This window comes from Oncorhynchus keta, unplaced genomic scaffold (genome assembly GCF_023373465.1).
Source record: "Oncorhynchus keta strain PuntledgeMale-10-30-2019 unplaced genomic scaffold, Oket_V2 Un_contig_5916_pilon_pilon, whole genome shotgun sequence".
In the NCBI taxonomy this organism is placed as follows: Eukaryota; Metazoa; Chordata; class Actinopteri; order Salmoniformes; family Salmonidae; genus Oncorhynchus; species Oncorhynchus keta.
Genome location: NW_026288583.1, coordinates 460,710 through 484,738, shown reverse-complemented (window position 1 = coordinate 484,738; position 24,029 = coordinate 460,710). Strand labels below are relative to the sequence as shown.

Genomic DNA, 24,029 nt, shown 5'->3' with positions numbered 1-24,029 from the left:
TCTCTCTCTCTCTCTCTCTCTCTCTCTCTCTCTCTCTCTCTCTCTCTCTCTCTCTCTCTCTCTCTCTCTCTCTCTCTCTCTCTCTCTCTCTCTCTCTCTGTGTGTTCTGAAGGGCTGTTTCCAAACCTACACCATCATGGCTGCCTGATGATGTTTTTTCTGGACAGCTCTTCGTGAAAGATGTGGTGGAAAAAGAGAAGGGGGTGAACAGTGACCTGACAGAGATTTGGCCCTAAAAGAGCAAATGTTGTGGAGAGCAACACCTTTGCAGTTCTACTACAGGATATCTTTCAAAAAAGCCTCCTTAGAAAGGATTACCTACACATACTGACCAGCTCATGTTATAGACAGAAGCGTGCTACATGGCAGACCAATCCAAACTCATCTCTCTGCATTTCCAGCCCAACCATTATCTCAGCCAATCATGGCTAGCAGGAAGGTTCCTGACTTTTTCTTTGGCTAAACCAACTAGGCTTGTAATTTAAACAATTTTATTCGTATTTACAGATGGCATTCAAGTTTATTATGAAGGCACATGAAAGTTCACATGTATTTCAAAAATGCATTATGATAAATAAAAAAGTTTAGGTTCAAATGGCTCTCCTGTGAAATAGTGACACGTGACATACACCTAGTTTCCTGAAATGAGTCACAAAAGAATGCAGAGGAGAAACAGAAAATAGTTAAGTTTAACTCTAAGATTAAACTCTCTAGGATTCATGTGGACTCTAACATGCTCTCACATTCTAGAAAGAAACATAAAAAGTATTATATTATGTGTAGTTGCATATTAACTGTAACAGAGTAAATATTAGATATTCACTGTAAATAAAGAACTTATTGCCTTGCCTGTTGATACACAAGTGTTGCATCCTGCATATAGTAGCTGTAATGTATAATATAGATTACATTTACACTGTAAATAAATAGAGTTATTTAAGTCTCCTGGAGCTACTTTCCTATAAAAAATTATAACCAGTAATTCCTCTTGCATATTTAATAGAGAGAAGAGATCTACATGGTAAATAAAGAACAAATCCACTGGTGCAATACATTTCTACAAACAAGACAAGAAAATATACAATACAAGCTCCCGTACGGCCACACAAGCTTCCGTTAGGTCTATAGAAATAATTTGAATTTGTTATCTGTAATGGTTATGATAAATTAGGCATTGTTGCGCACTGTTGGCATATTACAGTGCCTTGCGAAAGTATTCGGCCCCCTTGAACTTTGCGACCTTTTGCCACATTTCAGGCTTCAAACATAAAGATATAAAACTGTATTTTTTTGTGAAGAATCAACAACAAGTGGGACACAATCATGAAGTGGAACGACATTTATTGGATATTTCAAACTTTTTTAACAAATCAAAAACTGAAAAATTGCGCGTGCAAAATTATTCAGCCCCTTTAAGTTAATACTTTGTAGCGCCACCTTTTGCTGCGATTACAGCTGTAAGTCGCTTGGGGTATGTCTCTATCAGTTTTGCACATCGAGAGACTGACATTTTTTCCCATTCCTCCTTGCAAAACAACTCGAGCTCAGTGAGGTTGGATGGAGAGCATTTGTGAACAGCAGTTTTCAGTTCTTTCCACAGATTATCGATTGGATTCAGGTCTGGACTTTGACTTGACCATTCTAACACCTGGATATGTTTATTTTTGAAACATTCCATTGTAGATTTTGCTTTATGTTTTGGATCATTGTCTTGTTGGAAGACAAATCTCCGTCCCAGTCTCAGGTCTTTTGCAGACTCCACCAGGTTTTCTTCCAGAATGGTCCTGTATTTGGCTCCATCCATCTTCCCATCAATTTTAACCATCTTCCCTGTCCCTGCTGAAGAAAAGCAGGCCCAAACCATGATGTTGCCACCACCATGTTTGACAGTGGGGATGATGTGTTCAGGGTGATGAGCTGTGTTGCTTTTACGCCAAACATAACGTTTTGCATTGTTGCCAAAAAGTTCAATTTTGGTTTCATCTGACCAGAGCACCTTCTTCCACATGTTTGGTGTGTCTCCCAGGTGGCTTGTGGCAAACTTTAAACAACACTTTTTATGGATATCTTTAAGAAATGGCTATCTTCTTGCCACTCATCCATAAAGGCCAGATTTGTGCAATATACGACTAATTGTTGTCCTATGGACAGAGTCTCCCACCTCAGCTGTAGATCTCTGCAGTTCATCCAGAGTGATCATGGGCCTCTTGGCTGCATCTCTGATCAGTCTTCTCCTTGTATGAGCTGAAAGTTTAGAGGGACGGCCAGGTCTTGGTAGATTTGCAGTGGTCTGATACTCCTTCCATTTCAATATTATCGCTTGCACAGTGCTCCTTGGGATGTTTAAAGCTTGGGAAATCTTTTTGTATCCAAATCCGCCTTTAAACTTCTTCACAACAGTATCTCGGACCTGCCTTGTGTGTTCCCTGTTCTTCATGATGCTCTCTGTGCTTTTAACGGACCTCTGAGACTATCACAGTGCAGGTGCATTTATAAGGAGACTTGATTAGACACAGGTGGATTGTATTTATCATCGTTAGTCATTTAGGTCAACATTGGATCATTCAGAGATCCTCACTGAACTTCTGGAGAGAGTTTGCTGCACTGAAAGTAAAGGGGCTGAATAATTTTGCACGCCCAATTTTTCAGTTTTGATTTGTTAAAAAAGTTTGAAATATCCAATAAATGTCGTTCCACTTCATGATTGTGTCCCACTTGTTGTTGATTCTTCACAAAAAAATACAGTTTTACATCTTTATGTCAGGCGCAGGACAGCAGATATGAGTAATGAACGTACTTTACTCAAGAATTCAAAATATATACAACACAATAAACTAGCCCACAGTAACAGACCGTATACATACAAACAATCACTCACAAAAACCCATGGGGGATCAGAGGGTTAAATAATGAACAAGTAATTGGGGGATTGAAACCAGGAGTGTAAAACAAAGACAAAAAAAATGGAAAATGACAAGTGGATTGGCTAGAAGGCCGGTGACGTCGACCGCCGAACGCCGCCCAAATGAGGAGAGGGACCAACTTCGGCGGAAGTCGTGACAGTAGCGTGCCGACACTGACCTCGGGGATGACCCGGAGGATGAGGCGCATGGCGATCCGGGTGGAGACGGTGGAAGTCCTGCAGCAATGAAGGGTCCAGGACATCCTCCACCGGCACCCAGCATCTCTCCTCCAGACCGTACCCATTCCACTCCACAAGGTACTGAAGGCCCCTCGCCCGACACCTCTAGTCCAGGATGGCTCGAACAGCATACGCCGGGTCCCCCTCGATGTCCAGAGGGGGTGGAGGAACCTCCCACACCTCAGATTCCTGGAGTGGACCAGCCACCACCGGCCTGAGGAGAGACACATGGAACGAGGGATTAATACGGTAATCTAGGGGAAGCTGTAACCTGTAGCATACCTCGTTCAGTCTCCTCAGGACTTTGAATGGCCCCACATACCTTGGACCCAGCTTCCAGCAGGGCAGGTGGAGGGGCAGGTCGAAAGCCAGACCCGGTCCCCTGGTGCGAACACCGGGGCCTCACTGCGGTGACGGTCGGCGCTCGCCTTCTGCCGCATAACAGCCCATTGCAGGAGCACATGGGCGGCGTCCCAGGTCTCCTCCGAGTGCTTAAACCATTCGTACACCGCAGGAGCTTCCATCTGGCTCTGATGCCAAGGTGCCGGAACCGGCTGATACCCCAACACGCATTGGAAGGGAGAGGGGTTAGTGGAGGAGTGGCGGAGTGAGTTTTGGGCCATCTCTGCCCAGGGGATGAACGCCGCCCACTCCCCCGGCCGGTCCTGGCAATATGACCGCAGAAACCTACCCACATCCTGGTTTACTCTCTCCACCTGCCTGTTACAATCTGGGTGAAAACCTGAGGTGAGGTTGACCAAGACCCCCAGACGTTCCATGAACGCTCTCCAGACCCTGGACGTGAACTGGGGACCCCGATCAGAGACTATATCCTCAGGCACCCCGTAGTGCCGGAAGACGTGAGTGAACAGGGCCTCTGCAGTCTGTAGGGCCGTAGGGAGACCAGGCAAAGGAGGAGATGGCAGGACTTAGAAAACTGATCCACAATGACCAGGATCGTGGTGTTGCCCTGTGAGGGAGGAAGATCTGTCAGGAAGTCCACCGACAGGTGCGACCATGGCCGTTGTGGAACGGGTCGGGGTTGTAACTTCCCTCTGGGCAGGTGCCTGGGAGCCTTGCACTGGGCGCACACCGAGCAGGAGGAAACATAAACCCTCACATCCTTGGCCAAGGTGGACCACCAGTACTTCCCACTAAGGCAATGCACCGTTCGCCCAATGCCAGGATGACCAGAGGAGTGTGACATGTGGGCCCAATAGATCAACCGGTCGCGGACAGCTGGACACGGGGGGGAAGTGGGCTCTGTGTGTAACACCCGCTCGATGTCCGCGTCCAGCTCCCACACCACCGGTGCCACCAGGCAAGAGGCCGGAACTATGGGAGTGTGATCCATGGTCCGCTCCTCTGTGCCTTACATCCGGGACAGTGCGCCTGCCTTAGTGTTCTGGGAACCTGGGTAAAGAACATGGCCCACCTTGCCTGGCGAGGGTTCAGTTACCTCGCCGCCCAGATGTACTCCAGATTGCGGTGGTCAGTTGTTACGGTTTTCTTGTGGTGAAGGAGAGTCAGACCAAAATGCAGCATGGTAATTCTTGATACATGTTTAATGACGAAGAAAAAACTAACAATACAAAAACAACAAACGTAACACGAAAACCTAACAGCCTATGCTGGTGCAAACAAACACAGAGACAGGAACAATCACCCACCAAACAATCAAAGAATATGGCTGCCTAAATATGGTTCCCAATCAGAGACAACGATAATCACCTGCCTCTGATTGAGAACCACCTCAGGCAACCATAGCGTTTCTAGATAACCCTACTAAGCCACAATCCCAATACCTACTAAAACACCAAGACAAAACACACCACATAAATAAACCCATGTCACAACCTGGCCTGACCAAAATAATAAAGAAAACACAAAATACTAAGACCAGGGCGTGACATCAGTCCAGATGAGAAAAGGGTGTTTAGCCCCCTCAAGCCAATGTCTCCACACCTTCAGTGCCTTGACAACAGCCCCTCGTCCCCCACATCATAGTTTCGCTCCGTCGGGCTGAGCTTCTTCGAAAACAAAAAGCACAGGGGCGTAAATTCAGTGGCATGCCCGAGCGCTGAGAGAGCATGGCTCCTATCGCGGCCTCAGACGCGTCCACCTCCACTATGAACTTCAAAGAGGGATCCGGATGAGCCAGCACGGGAGCCGAGGTAAACAGAGCCTTCAGGTGACCAAAAGCCCTGTCCGCCTCAGCCGACCACTGCAGCTGCACCGGTCCCCCCTTCAACAGTGAGGTAATGGGAGCTGCTACCTGACCAAAACCCCGGATAAACCTCCGGTAGTAGTTGGTGCTGCACTTCCTTTACTGTGGTGGGAGTCGGCCAATTACACACGGCTGAAATGCGATCACTCTCCATCTCCACCCCTGACGTGGAAATGCGGTGCCCTAGGAAGGAGACGGACTGTTGGAAGAACAGACATTTTTCAGCCTTGACAAACAGGTCATGCTCCAACAGTCGACCAAGTACCCTGCACATCAGGGACACATGCTCGCCGCGTGTAGCGGAGTATATCAGAATGTCGTTGATTGCCAACACTACACCCTGCCCGGAAAATCTCATCAACAAAGACCTGGAAGACTGATGGAGCATTCATCAACCCGTATGGCATGACGAGGTACTCATAATGCCCTGAGGTGGTACTAAATGCTGTCTTCCACTCGTCCCCTTACTGGATACGCACCAGGTTGTAAGCTCTCCTGAGATCCAATTTTGTGAAGAAGCGTGTCGCGTGTATTGACTCGATTGCACTGGCAATGAGAGGCAGCGGATTTCTGTACCTCACAGTGATCTGATTGATACCTCGATAGTCAATACACTGGCGCAGACCCCCATCCTTCTTCTTCACAAAAAAAGGAACTTGAGGAGGCAAGTGAAGTGGAGGGCCGAATGTATCCCTGCCCCAGGGATTCGAAGACATATGTTTCCATAGCCACCATCTCCTCCTGTGACAGAGGATACACGTGACTCCTGAGAAGTGCTGCGTCTACCAGGAGATTTATCACACAATCCCCCCATCGATGAGGTAGTCGCCCTCTTCTTACAGAAGGCGAGAGCCAAATCGGCATTTTCTGAGGGGATGCGCACGGTGGAGACCTGGTCTGGACTTTCCACCGTAGTCGCACCGATGGAAACCCCACACACCTCCCTGAGCACTCTCGTGACCACCCCTTGAGAGCCCTCCGTTGCCACGAAATAGTGGGTTTAATGACAGGCCAACCAGGGTAGGCCCAGCACCACGGGAAATGCAGGAGAATGAATAAGGAAGGGGCTGATTCTCTCCTTGTGACCCTCCTGTGTAACCATGTCTAGTGGAGCGGTGGCCTCCCTAATCAACCCTGACCCTAATGGTCGACTATCTAGGGTGTGCACAGGGAAGGGCATATCCACAGGAACAAGGGTGATCCCTAAACTATGGGCAAATGAACGGTCAATATAATTCCCAGCTGCGCCTGAATCTACTAGCGCCTTATGCTGGGAATGCGGAGAAAACTCAGGAAATGAAATAAACACATACATGTGAGCAACAGGGGGCTCTGGGTGAGCCTGGTGCCGACTCACCTGGGGTGACACGATTGTGCCCTGCCTGCTGCCTCGACTCCCTGTGGAACCCCCTCAGCACCGACCAGCAGTGTGCCCTCTGCAGCCACAGATGGTGCAGGGAATGGTCCACCAGCTGGTTCAATGTGAGGGTGGTGTCTCGGCAGGCCAACTCCCGACAGACATACTTGCTCAGACTGCATCGGCAGTGATCGATCAGGGCCCTGTCGTTCCATCCCGCACTGGTGGCCAGGGTCCGGGAGTCCAAGGCGAAATCATGCTCGCTCCTCGTCCCCTGCCTCAGGTGGAACAGACGTTCAGGGTGAACTCTGCGTAATGGTCCAACACCATGTCTCCTTCACACCATATGGCGTTGGCCCACTCCAGGGCTTTGCCTGAGAGGCAGGAGACAAGGGCAGGGTGGACAGTCGCCAGGTAGAACTCCAGCTGTAGTAGAAACTCCTGGCATCCAGCAGCCATCCCATCATACTCCCTCGGGAGCGCGAGTCAAATCCCGCTGGGACCGGGTGAAGGAGGGGTGGACAGTGGGACCTGCTGTAGTGGGGCTGGTGGAGGTGCTGGAAAAACTCCTATCTCCATATGATCCATCGTCTGCAGCACGCGATCCATGGCGGTGCCCAGACGTTGCAACATGGTTGCGTGCTGCTGAACGCGCTCATCCACTGCAACCGGTAGGGCATCTGCTCCTGCTGACACCCTTCTTCGGGTCAGTGATTCTGTAAGCAGTCTGTGTGTAGCTGGTTTGGAAGTCAGGCGCAGGACAGCAGATATGAGTAATGAAATTACTTTACTCAAGAATTCAAACATACAACACAATAAACTAGCCCACAATAACAGGCCGTATACATACAAACAATCACTTATGGGGGAACAAAGGGTTAAATAATTAACATATAATTGGGGGATTAAAACCAGGTGTGTAAAACAAAGACAAAACAAATGGAAAACTAAAAGTGGATCGGCGATGGCTAGAAGGCCGGTGACGTCGACCACCGAACGCCACCCAAAACAAGGAGAGGGACCGACTTCAGCGGAAGTCATGAGACTGACGATGTTCCACGTTAACGCGAAGCCAACCCAGTTGTCAGACAATCGGCAGCAGCCCCACTCTTCATCTTCTTTACTTTTTTCAGATTGTGAACAAACCTGATCGTTCTCTATTTTTCTTTGGACATCGGTATCAGTGTTGAAATGTTGTGATGTCTCCCTCCATCTTTTGTGTTCGAATACAACTGCATCTAAGGATTGTAGAGGTTACCGAATCGTTTCACCTCCTTGCACAGACGCTCCTCAAAACATGACAGAGACATAATTACATGGAGCAAATATTGAAATAAAAGCACAAAAAAGGACGCTTGCAAGTAGAATAGCAAGTAGAATTGCAATAGCAGCGAAGTAGCAGCACGTCTATCTCTTCTGTGTTTATACCAGAAGTGATATCGGAAAATATGTGATGTAGATATGCAACATCCGTTGCAACACTCACCCAATACTGCCCCTCAAGTCAATCAATCAATCAAATGTATTTATAAAGCCCTTCTTACATCAGCTGATGTCACAAAGTGCTATACAGAAACCCAGAAACCCCAAACAGCAAGCAATGCAGGTATAGAAGCAGGAACCTAAGATGAAACCTAGAGAGGAACCAGACTCTGAGGGGTGGCCAGTCCTATTCTGGCTGTGCCGGGTGGAGATTATAATAGATCATGGCCAAGATGTTAAAATGTTCATAGATGATCAGCAGGGTCAAATAATAATCACAGTGGTTGTAAGTGGGTGCAACAGGTCAGCACCTCAGAAGTAAATGTCAGTTGGCTTTTCATAGCCGATCATTCAGAGTATCTCTACCACTCCTGCTGTCTCTAGAGAGTTGAAAACAGCAGGTCTGGGACAGGTAGCATGTCCAGTGTACAGGTCAGGGTTCCATAGCCGCAGGCAGAACAGTTGAAACTGGGTCAGCAGCACAACCAGGTGGACACGGGGCATGGTCCTAGGGCTCAGGTCCTCTGGGAGAGAGAAAGAAAGAAAGATAGAGAAAAAGAAAGAGAGAATTAGAGAGAGCATACTTAGACACTGAATAAGACAGGAAAAATACTCCAGATATAACAGACTGACCCTAGCCCCCCGACACAAACTATTGCATCATAAATACTAGAGGCTGAGACAGGAGGGGTCGGGAGGAATGAGTCTTCCCAAGGAATGTTAAAATTGGGGCGGCAGGGTAGCCTAGTGGTTAGAGCTTTGGATTCGTAACCGAAAGGTTGCAAGTTCAAATCCCTGAGCTGACAAGGTATGTCCCTGAACAGGCAGTTAGCCCACTGTTCCTAGGCCGTCATTGAAAATAAGAATTTGTTCTTAACTGAGTTGCTGAGTAAAAAAATAAAAATTCCAAGTAGAAAAAAACAAGTTTTTTTGTGACAAAAATCGACATTGCAACACATGCTCTGTACCTTACATCTCCGTAATGTGTGAATTTACCTAAATGTATCCTAAATGTATCCCTTAATTGTAACCCTAAACCTAACCCCTAAGCCTAAAATAGCTTTTTTTTCTTTTGGGAACTAGCAAAATGTCCCCACTTGTCAAAATGTTCCTTGTTTTACTATGAGTACTTCTATACCCTACAAAGATAGTAAAACCTAACACACTAACCCTAAACCTAACCCCTAAGCCTAAAATAGCATTTTTTATTGTGGGAACTGGCAAAATGTCCCCATTTGTCAAAATGTTCCTTGTTTTACTATGAGTACTTCTATACCCTACAAAGATAGTAAAACCAAACGCACACATATACAAACAAACACACTACTCCCAATTGGGCCCAGGAGGGTGGGCCGTGTGGTTATACTTTATGTTCAGACTTCACAGGATGCACTTAGATTGATGAGGTCCTGATCCCCTGGGAGGCTGAGACTGCATGGTGGTGAATGTTGGTGACGTAAACCAATAGGGTCTGGGTGAGGTGCCTGTTTACAATGTCTGCTGGATTAACTGATTGGGGTGGAGGCCCCTCACATCATCATCATCTTAGGGCGACAGCAACATGGGTTTTCTCCCATCTCTAGTCATACTGTATGGGAGAATGCCAAGGGAGGGGGATGCAGGCAGTTACTGGGAAAGGTTATGGTGGAAGCGGATGGAGACCTCGTGTCATGTATTGGACAGAGAGAGACTGTTTTGAGGATGTCAAAACAGTAAACATGTAGCCAAACCCTTTATGATTAATGAGAAACATCCTCTCAGTTAATTGGGGTGTACTCTGGGACCATCTGTGTTTGCGTGTGTGTGTGTTGTAGGAACGTGACATGGCTTTGTCATGGGACTCCCTTGCATGGTCTGCAGCTGTGGGACAGAGGAAATAGGTCAACGGTCGTTGCTGATGTAAGGCCAACGCCCTGGCCTTGAGGCTGTAAGCTGGGGCACAGGGGCACAGTGCCTCTGTGGAAGTGATTCTGGGTCATAAAGATAGGAAATGTGGGGGGTTTGAAAACAGACCTGGACCATATAACATGGCTGGCTGCAACTGCAGACCACACATACTGTAGCAGACCACACAGCTCTAAGCCTGGCCCAAAAACCAACCTTTAGGCTTAGACTAGAAGATTAGTAGTTAGTCAGTGGTGTAAAAAGGAACCAATTGTCATACTTGAGTAAAAGTAAAGATACCTAAATAGAAAATGACTCAAGTAAGTGAAAGTCACCAAGTAAAATACTACTTGAGTAAAAGTCTAACAGTATTTGGTTTAAAGTATACTTAATTATCAAAAGTAAAACATTGAAATCATTTCTAATTCCTTATATTAAGCAAACCAGATGGCACATTTAATTTTTTTATTTTATTATCGATAGCCAGGGGGACACTCCAACACTCAGACATAATTTAGGCAGTAGGGATGGTGCACGAATTGGACCATTTTCCTGTCCTGCTAAGCATTCAAAATCTAACAAGTACTTTTATAATATAAATAATAAAGTACAGGTACCACAAAAAAAACGACTTAAGTACTACTTTAAAGTATTTTTACACTACTGTAGTTAGTTGATCAACCTAGACTCAGGGGTTGACGTAACATAAATAAAGGAAAATCCAGGACACTGAAATTAGTAAGATATGTTACATTTGGTATGGTATGTATTCATTTGTGGATATCCATCTATTTCGTATGTGTCACGCTCATCGTAATGATTAGACCAAGGCGCAGCGCACATAGAGTTCCATATATTATAATAAATCGAAACTCACCAAACAAAAACAATAAAGCACAACCGAAACAGGTCACTACTGGTGTGCACACAGGCAGACAAGATCCCACAAACACAATGGGGAAAATGGCTACCTAAATATGATCCCCAATCATAGACAACAATAAACAGCTGCCTCTGATTGGGAACCATATCAGGCCACCATAGAAATACAATTCACCTAGATGACTCACTCTAGACACTATCACGCCCCAACCAACATAGAGAATAAACAGCTTTCTGTGGTCAGGATGATATGTTACGAACTACAATTTGACACCTTGTAGAACAGGGTTATCCAACTGGTGTCCCACTGTCACACCTTGGTCTTAGTATTTTGTGTTTTCTTTATTTATTTGGTCAGGCCAGGGTGTGACATGGGTTATTGTGGTGTGTTTTTGTCTTAGGGGTTTTGTGGGGTGTCTACGTAGTCTATGGCTGCCTGAGGCGCTTCTCAATCAGAGTCAGGTGATTATCGTTGTCTCTGATTGGGAACCATATTTAGGCAGCCATATTCTGTGAGTGTTTCATGGGTGATTGTTCCTGTTTTTGTGTTTGCACCAGATAGGGCTGTTTTGGTTTTCATTATTTCATTTCATTATTTTTGTAGTTTCTGTATGTATAGGTTTTCCTTCATTAAAATATCATGAATCATCATCATGCTGCATTTTGGTCCGATCCTTGTTCTACCTCTTCGTCAGAGGAGGAGATAGAAGAGAGCCGTTACACCCGCGGCTCGAATTTGGCTGGTTTCATTTGGCCCCCCAATTTTTCAGAGCAAAAACATGTTTAATTATTTTTTTTAAAGGACATAAAAGACTAAAAACACCAGGAAATCAGCTCCAAGTGATTTTGTTTAAGGAATGGTTCCAAGTATTCCCACCCATAATAGAGAGAAATGTGATCGTATACAAATGTAAGCAAGGTTTAATATTATTATGTTTTAGTCAAACATACTTTATCTGTTTGGACTTATTGAGGTCAATTTGTCATCTACAAATTATTTGTAATTATGTTCTGCCCCCCCCCCGACCATCCGCTCCCCAAAAAAAAGGCCTGTGGCTGAATCTATTTGATGATACCTGTTGTATGCCCTGACGAGTTAAGGCAGTTCTGGGCGAAAGTGGGGGTGCAACTCAATATTAGGAAGGTGTTCCTAGTGTTTGGTATATGTAACATGTTTCCTATGGGAGCAAACAACATCTTAGACATTTCGAATGTTCACTTTTTGGTTGAGGGCAAACACTGGTTTTGAAGTTCGCAGGCAGGGTTACTTCACCACATAACCATGACCGACTCATGTCTGCTACATATACTCAGTGTATATTATAAACTGGGTGAATCGAGCAGTGAATGCTGATTGGCTGACAGCTGTGGTATATCAAACCGTATACCATGTGTATGACAAAATATTTATTGCTCTAATTACGTTGGTAACCAGTTTATAATAGCAATAGGACACCTCTGGGGTATGTGGTATATGGCTGCTTTGCATCGTGCATAAGAACAGCCATTAACCGTGGTATATTGTCCTTATGCCACACCACCTCGGCCTAATTGCATAATTATGCAATGTCATTTTAGAATTCTTAATTCTGATTGGCTTTAAGGGCATTCTAGAGCATGACTCCCTATAATGCATGGTAAATCAGCACAGTAGAATTCAATGGCTACAGTTCATTCTTAAGTGTTCTGCTTTTGAAAGCACAAGTCGAATTGAAAATATTATTGGCATTGTTGAAATCGATTTTCATTAAAGCAAGCTAGGACTACTTTGGTTTGTTTAGCTAAACTAGCAAGTGGATACCAAGGCAACTACTGTAGCTATCTAGTAAACTTGCTTGCTACTTCAATGAATGTTGAACACATTTCTACCTGCAAATGAACACGTTTCTTGCAGCAAAACTATTAAGTAGCATATAGCCATGGTATAAAAAGGATAATCAACTCAGGGCTCTATGCGTTCTCTGGAAAATGATACAACTCCGTGGAAGGTTAGGTACTCTCCGCATAGCCCCTCGTTGATTATCCCTTACAGAAATTGTAGTATTTTTTCATGTGGTTGTTGTGACACTGAGTCAGCACACTGCCAAACAGCACACAATTTAGTGGTCTGACCCAGTTAGCAATGAGCACAAGGAGAGGCCGGTCTCCCTCCAGAGAGGTTGAGTGCTATGTGACAGCTTTTTTGCCCATTGCCTCATTCACAGGGCACCCGCAATAGGCCACTTTGTCAAGTAGCAGCCGTGCTCCTGCCGTTCACATGCCATTTTCCTCACACAGCCCAATCGCCCTTCTCCCAACCGACGACACTACAAATGCCAGTTGGTCTCAACGACAAGCCAGTGGTGTGCCCACTCCCTTTTGCCATTTATTTTTTATATATTTATAGATAAACTCAAAAAAGAAAAAAAGAAACGTTCTCTCACTTTCAACTGCATTTATTTTCAGCAAACTTAACATGTGTAAATATTTGTATGAACATAACTAGATTCAACAACTGAGACATAAACTGAACACGTTCCACAGACATGTGACTAACAGAAATGGAATAATGTGTCCCTGAACAAAGGGGGGAGGATCAAAATCAAAATAACAGTCAGTATCTGGTGTAGCCACCAGCTGCAATAAGTACTGCAGTGCATTCTTTCTGTGAGATGTTACCCCACTCTTCCACCAAGGCACCTGCAAGTTCCCGGACATTTCTGGGTCCCTAGCCCTCACCCAACAGGTCCCAGACGTGCTCAATGAGATTGAGATACGGGCTCTTCGCTGAAAACTGACATTCCTGTCTTGCAGGAAATCACGCACAGAACGAGCCTGCAGGAAGGGTACCACATGAGGGAGAAGGATGTCTTCCCTGTAACTATGCCACAACTGTCAGGTGGATGGATGGATGGATGGATGGATGGATGGATGGATGGATGGATGGATGGATAGATGGATGGATTATCTTGGCAAAAGAGAAATGCTCACTTACAGGGATGTAACAAAATTTGTACGCTTTTTATGCTTACGGACAATTTCTGCCATATTTTATTTCAACTTATGAAACATGGGACCAACACTTTACATGTTGCGTTTATATTTTTGTTTAGTGTATCTTTAAAGACGTATAGTGTATATTCATATAGTATGGAATAGCTACAGTGCACTTGGAATTATAATGAAAGTACTGTATTTCTACATAATGCACTTAGGTGACATAACTATTGCACTGTTCCGGTAGACTAAAGTGATTTAAGTGTGTACCGAATGTGAATAAATGGTATGTCTGTGGTAGGGTGCAGTAGTTATCCCAGGGTTCAGCTTCTAGATCAGTCTTGTGGCTTGGGGGTAGGGCTGGCTTTGAGATAGGTGGTCTGAGACTTCATGTTAACCCTCATTGCAGAGGATCCTTCTCCCCTGTGCGCCACCATCACAATCGAAGAACCCTTTCAGATAAAGGGTGACCTGAATCTGGACTGCCTCAGTGGCCTCTCGGGTTGCAGGGTTATTCCAAATGGTTCCTATACACAAAGAAAGTACATTGAGTTACAGTTCAATTGCACAATGTCTCACACAACAAGTTTTTAAAAATAACTTAAAAGAAACACATTTAATAATATCAAAACTTACTGTGAAGAATGGTCTTCACAAAAAACAAGTCATTGAAACAGGCCTTATCCCCTGCTCTGAGCCTGCCTGCCGTCCTGTACCTTTGCCCCACTACTCTGGATTACCGACCTCTGTCTGAACTGACAATGAGCCTGTCTGCTGTCCTATACCTTTGCCATACCTTTGCCTGCACTTGTTCGATTTAATAAACTTTTGTTACGTCGACACTGTCTGCACCTGGGTCTTACCTTCAAACCTTATGTATGTACAGTGGGGCAAAAAAGTACTTAGTCAGCCACCAATTGTGCAAGTTCTCCCACTTAAAAAGATGGGAGAGGTCTGTAATTTTCATCATAGGTTCACTTCAACTTTGACAGACAAAATGAGAAAAAAAAATCCAGAAAATCACATTGTAGGATTTTTAATTAATTTATTTGCAAATTATGGTGGAAAATGAGTATTTGGTCACATACAAACAAGCAAGATTTCTGTCTCTCACAGACCTGTAACTTCGTCTTTAAGAGGCTCCTCTGTCCTCCACTCGTTACCTGTATTAATGGCACCTGTTTGAACTTGTTATCAGTATAAAAGACAACTGTCCACAACCTCAAACAGTTACACTCCAAACTCCACTATGGCCAAGACCAAAGAGCTGTCAAAGGACACCAGAAACAAAATTGGAGACCTGCACCAGGCTGGGAAAACAGAATCTGCAATAGGTAAGCAGCTTGGTTTGAAGAAATCAACTGTGGGAGCAATCATTAAGAAAGACATACAAGACCACTGATAATCTCCCTCGATCTGGGGCTCCACGCAAGATCTCACCCCGTGGGGTCAAAATGATCACAAGAACGGTGAGCAAAAATCCCAGAACCACATGGGGGGACCTAGTGAATGACCTGCAGAGAGCTGGTACCAAAGTAACAAAGCCTACCATCAGTAACACACTACGCCGCCATGGACTCAAATCCTGCAGTGCCAGACGTGTCCCCCTGCTTAAGCCAGTACATATCCCAGCCAGTCAGAAGTTTGCTAGAGAGCATTTGGATGATCCAGAAGAAGATTGGGAGAATGTAATATGGTCAGATGAAACCAAAACTTTTTGGTAAAAACTCAACTCGTCGTACTTGGAGGACAAAGAATGCTGAGTTGCATCCAAAGAACACCATACCTACTGTGAAGCATGGGGGTGGAAACATCATGCTTTGGGGCTGTTTTTCTGCAAAGGGACCAGGACGACTGATCCGTGTAAAAGAAATAATCAATTGGGTGATGTATCATCAGATTTTGAGTGAAAACCTCCTTTCATCAGCAAGGGCATTGAAGATGAAACGTGGCTGGGTCTTTCATTATGACAAAGATCCCAAACACACCGCCCGGGCAACGAAGGAGTGGCTTAGTAAAAAGCATTTCAAGGTCCTGGAGTGGCCTAGCCAGACATCACAGCTCTTGAGGAGATCTGCATGGAGGAATGGGCCAAAATACCAGCAACAGTGTGTGAAAACCTTGTGAAGACTTACAGAAAACATTTGACCTTTGTCATTGCCAACAAAGGGTATATAACAAAGTATTGAGATAAACTTTTGTTATTGACCAAATACTTATTTTCCACCATAATTTGCAAATAAAATCATTAAAAATCCTGCAATGTGATTTTCTGGATTTTTTCTTCTCATTTTGTCTGTCATAGTTGAAGTGTACCTATGATGAAAATTACAGGCCTCTCTCATCTTTTTAAGTGGGAGAACATGCACAATTGGTGGCTGGCTAAATACTTTTTTGCCCCACTGTATATATGTATGTATATATTTGCGCCCATCTCAGTGAACTAATCCATTGCGGAGGCCTAGACTAAAAGCCAATTCATGCTTCATCTGAAAAATGTGGTCAGAGGCTCCATATGGAGGGTGTGACGCAATTACAGTGTCTCCAGAGGCCAAATCGAGATCTGTACTGCATCGCCATGCGCCTCCCAAATTTTGTAACAATGCGGAGGGCTCTGTGTTGCTCCGCATTGACATGATTAATTGATGGTAGGTGGGGGTGGTACATCCTGTAGAAAACACAAACTCACTTCCTTGACAAAAGCTCTGCACTGCTCTGCGAAGTGTAAGAAATATGAATGCCCTGACTTCTGCAGAGGCTGTATCATCGTAAATGCTGCATGGCCAATGTAGATGTCGGATTGACCATGTGCCCAGATGCACAATGCACTTCTCTCTCCAGACTGAGCTCTCTCCAGCCAATTTCTGCACATTCATTGTTTCCAAACTTAATTGTGTGAATTGTTTGATTGTTAGGGTATATCAATTCCCCATTACATAGTGCATTCGGAAAGTATTCAGACCCCTTGACTTTTTCCACATTTTGTTACGTTACAGCCTTATTCTAAAATTGAGTAAATTGTTTTTTTTTACTCATTAATCTACAGACAATACCCCATAATGACAAAGCAAAAACAGGTATTTAGACCCTTTACTCTTCAACTTTGTTGAAGCACCTTTGTCAGCGATTACAGCCTCGAGTCTTCTTGGGTATGAGAAGACTACAAGCTTGGCACACCTGTATTCGGGGAGTTTCTCCCATTCTTCTCTGCAGATCCTCTCAAGCTCTGTCAGGTTGGATGGGGAGCGTTGCTGCACAGCTATTTTCAAGTCTCTCCAGATATGTTCGACATGAGAAACAGACGCCTCACAAGTCCTCAACTGCCAGCTTCATTAAATAGTACCTGCAAAACACCAGTCTCAACGTCAACAGAGAAGAGGCGACTCCTCCAGGCAGAGTTGCAAAAAAAAGCCATATTTCAGACTGGTCAATAAAAAGAAAAGATTAAGATGGGCAAAAGAACACAGACAGTGGACAGAGGAAATCTGCCTAGAAGGCCAGCATCCTGGAGTTGCCTCTTCACTGTTGACGTTGAGACTGGTGTTTTGCAGATACTATTTCATGAAGCTGCCAGTTGAGGACTCGTGAGGCATCTGTTTCTCAAACTAGACACTAATGTACTTGTCCTCTTGCTCAGTTTTGCACCGGGGCCTCCCGGTGGAATAGACTGACGAGTTTCAGAAGAAAGTTATTTGTTTCTGGCCATTTTGGGCCTGTAATCGACCCCACAAATGCTGATGCTCCAGATATTCAACTAGTCTAAAATAAGTTGTATTGCTTCTTTAATCAGAACAACTGTTTTCAGCTGTGTTAACATAATTGCAAAAGGGTTTTCTAATGATCAATTAGCCTTTTAAAATGATTAACTTGGATTAGCTAATACAACATGACATTGGAACACAGGAGTGATGGTTGCTGATAATTGGCCTCTGTACTCCTATGTAGATATTCCAATTTAAAAATCAGTCACTCTCAGCTACAATAGTCATTTACAACATTAACAATTTCTGAACTGTATTTCTGATCAATGTTATGTTATTTTAATTGACAAAAAAGAATGACATTTCTAAGTGACCCCACATTTTTGAACGGTAGTGTGTACGTTTTCCGACGCATGTCTCTTGTCGGCGCCACAGTGTCTTAATTGTAACCGTGGTTGCGTTCCGACCCCAGTGCAGCTCAGTGTAAACATTTTAACGGTAGGGTCGGTACCTGCTGGCAACAGAAGTATTTACATTCAAGTTGGTAACAGCTATGTTCTTAGCTACCTTCATGATTGGGCCCAAACTTGGCACCGTTGTCCCGTTGTAGTGTCTTACTCTTTCTATTGGTGCTCCATCTATCTACACTGAGTACATCCAACATTAGGAACACCTTCCTAATATTGAGTTGCACCCACTTTTGCCCTCAGAACAGTCTCAATTCGCCGGGGCACAGACTCTACAAGGTATTGAACGTGTTCCACAGGAATACTGGCACATGTTGACTCAAATGCTTCCCGCAGTTGGGTGGTGGACCATTCTAGAAAAATACGTGAAACTGTTGAGCGTGATAAACCCAGCAGCGTTACCGTTCTTGACACAAACTGGTGCGCCTGGCACCTACCACCATACGCCGTTCAAAGGCACTTCAGTATTTTGTCTTGCCCTAAGTCTCAATTGTCGCAAGGCTTAAAAATCCTTCTTTAACCTTTCCCCTCCCCTTCATCTCCACCGATTGAAGTTAATTTAACATGTGACATCAATAATGGATCATAGCTTTTACCTGTATTCACATGGTCAGTCTATGTAATGGAAAGAGCAGGTGTTCTTTTTTTTCCTTTTTTATTTATTGAATATTCGAAACATACAATATACTTGCAGTGAAGCCTCTCAATAACTACATCATACCAGTCCTCCAACAGACTCCCATTCAAGGTGACACACAGAAGCATCCAGGGTCATTGCCCTGCTCAAGGGCATGTTGACCGATCTACCACCAGGCCAAAAAACGTGAACCCGAACCCTCCAAGATTCTCCACAGTTCCCCAATAGCTGTCCCTCAACTATTTGAGACCCCTCCCACAGTCCCCCCACAGGAAGAAAAATAAAAAATACAATCAATTCCATTCCCCACCCCCAAGAATCCCCCAATGCACCAACAACCGAGAGAACTAAAGAGAAAAAAGGAAAAGACGGAAGAAAACAGCAAACAACAATGCAAACAAAAAAAAACAATAATACATTTAAAACAAAGCACATCAAGGACAACTAAAATCATAACAGCAATGCAATTTGTATATGTTTGTGTGCATGTCTGGCACTATTACATGTGTGTGTTCTTTTATGCGTTTATTTAAATGAGAGTGTGTATATATGCATGTGTACAAACACCTGCACGGCATCAGCCTCAGGCAAACCGGCATTAGTTGTAAAAACACTGCCACTTAGTGTCATTCAAATGTACTTTTTCTTATGTTATATTTGGACTTTTTTGGGGACTTTTATCTTTGACCATCATTCTATCACTCACACAGCAACTCCACTCCCACTTTTCTCCAATTCCCCATCCCAACCCTCAGCTTCCCTCAGCCCATCCCATCTATCTCTGCTGGCCACCCACTTCAGATTTCTACGCAACACATATCTTTCAACTATGCTGTGATGTTTAACATACAATTTCAATCTATCTAATCGAATAGAATCCACAGATTGCGAGTTTAAGATGAATACTTTTACTAAGAGTATTAGTAATTGACTGACCCAGTCTCTCCAGAACAGGACTATTTCTTGGGTCAATTTTAGATCAATGCTATGCACTTTTAGCCATTCCTGAACCTGAGACCAGAAACAGGCTACCTGAGGGCAATACCAAAATAAATGGTCTATTGATTTTGTATCGTCACAATAAAATCCGCAGAGCTTCAATGATTTTATGCCCCAAATATTCAACATTTTGTTGGTGGCAAGAATTCTGTTTTATACTTTTAGCCTAAAAGCACGAAGTCTTGAATCTTGCTTTGTTTTATATATCAACTCATACACCCTGTACCATGGAATCAGTACATCAAACATCTCTTCCCAACTAGTTTTCAATCTATATGGCACAGTTGTCAAAGTCCTGGTCCTCAAATGAAACTGGTGTGCTTTCCTATTTATGATATTTTCATTCCTTTGACAGTTTTGATCCTTTATATTGGGCAGACAGACCAGTTCCCTACCTCCTCCCGCTGACACCCGCCTCCTCCATTTTTGGCGTAATGTTGTAATCAGTTGGTTGTACTCTTGGATTGATCAGACCTTTCCGTACAATTCTGATAACTCCACGAAGGACATAACTCAACCATTCCAATTTACAATATCATTTAAGAACAAAATACCCTTATCAAACATATTTTAAAAAATACAGGTATTTTATCAACCATTGAGTTCAGCCATAATATTTGTTGTAATATTTGTTCTATATTTTCAGGGGGATGAAATTGAAATTGTAGTCAGCTCTGCAATGCTTGTTTAAAAAAGAAAGATATTTTGAAAAAAGTATCATTTGCAATTAATCAAAAATGAGACATGGCAATCAGCACAAAGGCAAAGAGGTCATTTTTAAACAATGGATGAGCTTTTCTTAGTAATCTACTTGAGAACCATTTAGGGTTCAAATAAAACTTTTGAATGAGTGAACCTTTTAGAGAGAGATTTAGTGCTTTTATATTTAATTATCTCAACCCACCCAATTCATATTCATTATATAGATAGGCACGTTTTATTTAGTCTGGTATAGCATCCCAGATAGAGCAAAATATTTTTTTTCTCATATCATTTGAAAAACGAATCATCAGGAGTAGGCAGCGCCATAAGTAAGTGAGTAAACTGAGATATAACTAAGGAGTTAATCAGGGCAATTTTCCCATAAATAGACAGGTATTTACCTCTCCATGGTTGCAGGATCTTGTCTATTTTTCTATTGAAATTCATTGCGGAGAGCTTATTTATATATTTTGTGATATGAATACAGAGTCTACTTCACCATCAACCCATTTTATAGGTAAACTGCAAGGTAATGTAAAAGTTGTCTTTTTGAAGGATTCAATACGTAATATTGTACACTTAATAATTATCATAATCATATCATAATAATTTATCTACTTAAACTGTCAATTATTAGGTGTATCACTTTTGTGTTTCATCCTCAATTATTGTAAATGCATTATGCCCACATCTGTGGCTGTATTGTGTTTTTAAATTGGCAAATCTAATAAAATTCAAATCACAACAAATGTAAGGTATTTATAGAAACAACAAAAACAGCTTGCAGCCTCGGCTGTGGTTAGCTGGAAGGTGTCAGGCCCAATTTGAGACGAGAAAAATTCCTTGCTATTGTCTTTCAAATTAGCTCATGGCTAGATGGCTTACCTTGGCTTGATAGCTGTCCTCTGAGTGGAGGCAAAATGCTAGAGACGCAAAAGTGGCCTGCCAAGGGTTTCTAGCAGTCCTCTGAGTAGGGGCTACCCGCCAGAGATGGAAATCACATCTTGAACGGCAAAGTCCATTCGCCCCCTGGCGGTAGGAATTTATAGCCTTGGGTGTAAGAAAGGCAGCAAACAGCAAGTGGGAGGATATTTTTTGCTATCTGGGGAGTGAGAGCATGTCATACTGAGAAAGAGAAGCAGGGGAGAAAAAGAGAAAGAGAGGAAGGGACGGTTTTGGGAAGAGATTACATTATTGCCATGTGTTATCATTTCCAAATGAGGGTTGCAACATAGACACACCAAAGACTTTGTCCCAGTGCCAAAAGCGCATCATGGAGGAATGTAGCTGCTCGAATAAATCTCAATCAAGAGCCATGCCGGATGGTTAGGCTAGTTAGAACCCTCTGTGTTTGTCCCTATAAAGCTGCACACTGGCTTATCTGCTCAAACACAGGACAGATGTCAGATGTGGGGAGAAACAGGGCTTCTCACTGGCACTAGAAGTAGTAAGCTCAAGCTTGAGAATATGAGTAATACAAATGCCTGGCCTGGTTAGTTTGGTATGCTAAGAAATGTATTGCATGATACTGTGTCTTTCCCATGTGTCTTAAATCCAAGCGTTTGAAAAGTGATGCAATGATGATGAATCCAGAATGTAAAGCCTCAGTGGCAGACAGACCACAGCCAATAGTCTGATGGAGGATCACTGTGTCAGGCCAGTGACAGTCAGACAGCTGATCATCTCCTCCCCCTTTCCTCTCCTCTCCCCCACAATGTGGTCTGTTTGTTGATCTTGCCTGGCAGACTAAAACCAAACCTGTTTTTCCAGGAGGGAGTTAATGGTCTGAATTTGGTCTGGTGTTCTAGTGTCACACTGGTCGCAGGTTAGCATTTTTTGTCATGAATCTAGTTCTGGAGGCAGCTCTGCAGAGGGGTCACTAGCTGGCACAGCCACGAAGTCATAAAATCTGATTTAAACTTAACCCTAACCTTAACCACAATGCTAACCCTAATGTCTAACCATAACCTTAGATTAAGACCAAAAAGGACATTTCATCAATTTTAACAATATAGCTCATTTTGACTTTGCAGCTAAGGGGAAATTGCTCAGCTCTGCCTCCAGGAAAACTCATTACAATAAACGCCAACCTGCTGTTTGGTCTATCCGTCCCACATTAAGAAATGGAATGGTTAGAAGTGGCCCAGTACCATCATTGAATGCCTGAGCATTTGTGTTTTGTTCGGAACAGTTCCTAGTTTATTCCTACAGTTCTCTGCCAGTGGTCGGTCTCAGTGCTCTGTACCATTCTTCTACAGTACAGTGGTACAGGTTTTTGTAACCAACTAGCACTAGGACATGATAAAGCATCATGATGTACAACCAATAGCAGAGCACAACTTTTTAATGCCTGCAAGTCTACTGTTCTATCCCAGTGTTTACATCCCATGCAGTGTTCTATCTGTGTTAAACTCTGCCAGATTAATGTGACTGAGCGTCCAGAGTCCAGCTGCTGTGACCACAGAGAGAGTTGGTTTTCTCTGCAGCGGACCCCAACTACAGCACAGTGACTACACACTGGCTACACAGCTCCTTTCTCTGCAGAACCTAGTCTTTTACCAGGCCATAGCGGCTGCAGAAAAGACCAGCCCTAAATCAACAGTGGCCCTGGGGCTGCTATGGAAAAAGTGACAGACCAGCTGCCCTAAATCTTACTGCCACTCTCTCTGCAGTCAGCTCAGTGCTGTCTCCCTCTGGTTGAGTCCCAAATGGCACTCTATTTCCTATGGAAACTGGTCAAATCTAGTGCAATTTTTACTGTACATAGCTGTAATTCTACTAAGCACCTACTGCATGTTAGTTAAGACAGAAGAGGCAAGCTCTCTGTTGGAGTCCTGATTTGTTGTTAGAGGAACCAATACTTGAGATCGTAGTCAAATGTGCACTACTGTATTTGCCTCACCATATATTTTTGTTCCTATGCATGACAAGACCATGATAGTTACTCATACTGGAGATACTGGACTATTCCCAGCAATGAATCACTTACCGGTACCTAACTTATACATGATTAAACTGTACACTCCCTCTCTTTCACTAATTTCTCATCTCAGCTTTGAATACTTAGTGTATTCCCTTGATTTGTATGCAGTCTCTGATCTCTAAGCCTATGTGCGTACAGTATGTGCATGAATCAATCTCAAACTAAACTCCTCCTTCTCTCGCCCTGTAGAAACTGGTGTGCGTATGTGGTGACAAAGACAGTGACCTGTGTGGTGGAGGATGGAGTGGAGACCTACGTTAAGCCTGACTACCACCCCTGCTCTTGGGGCACACAGTGCTCTCGCATGGTGACGTGAGTATGCTCCTAACACACAAACACACGCACTACCACCTGGTGCCGTATACTTACTCATACACATTTCATTTAAACATGTATACCCAGATACCCACTGCATGAATCAGTCTTTGCCCATCTACTGTAGACAGACAGGGGATATTGTGATGAAAGAATGCCAAGGCTGAGGGGAATTGTGTAAGAAGGACCTTTTGGACCTAATGCCCCTAATGTCTGCCAACACACACTCACACACGCTGCTTATGGAATGAACAGAATGGAAAGACAGACGTGAC

The 24,029-nt window shown here is 43.8% G+C and overlaps 1 protein-coding gene across 1 annotated transcript in view; it reads left to right on the top strand.

Moving 5' to 3' along the window:
* The window catches only part of LOC118362221 (EMILIN-1-like), an 85,307-nt gene that overhangs the window by 41,354 nt on the left and 19,924 nt on the right, over window positions 1-24,029 (top strand). Inside the window, exon 2 of the mRNA XM_052510624.1 lies at window positions 23,629-23,751. Within this exon, the coding sequence (XP_052366584.1) occupies window positions 23,629-23,751 (123 nt within the window). The remainder of the gene's footprint in view (window positions 1-23,628; window positions 23,752-24,029) is intronic.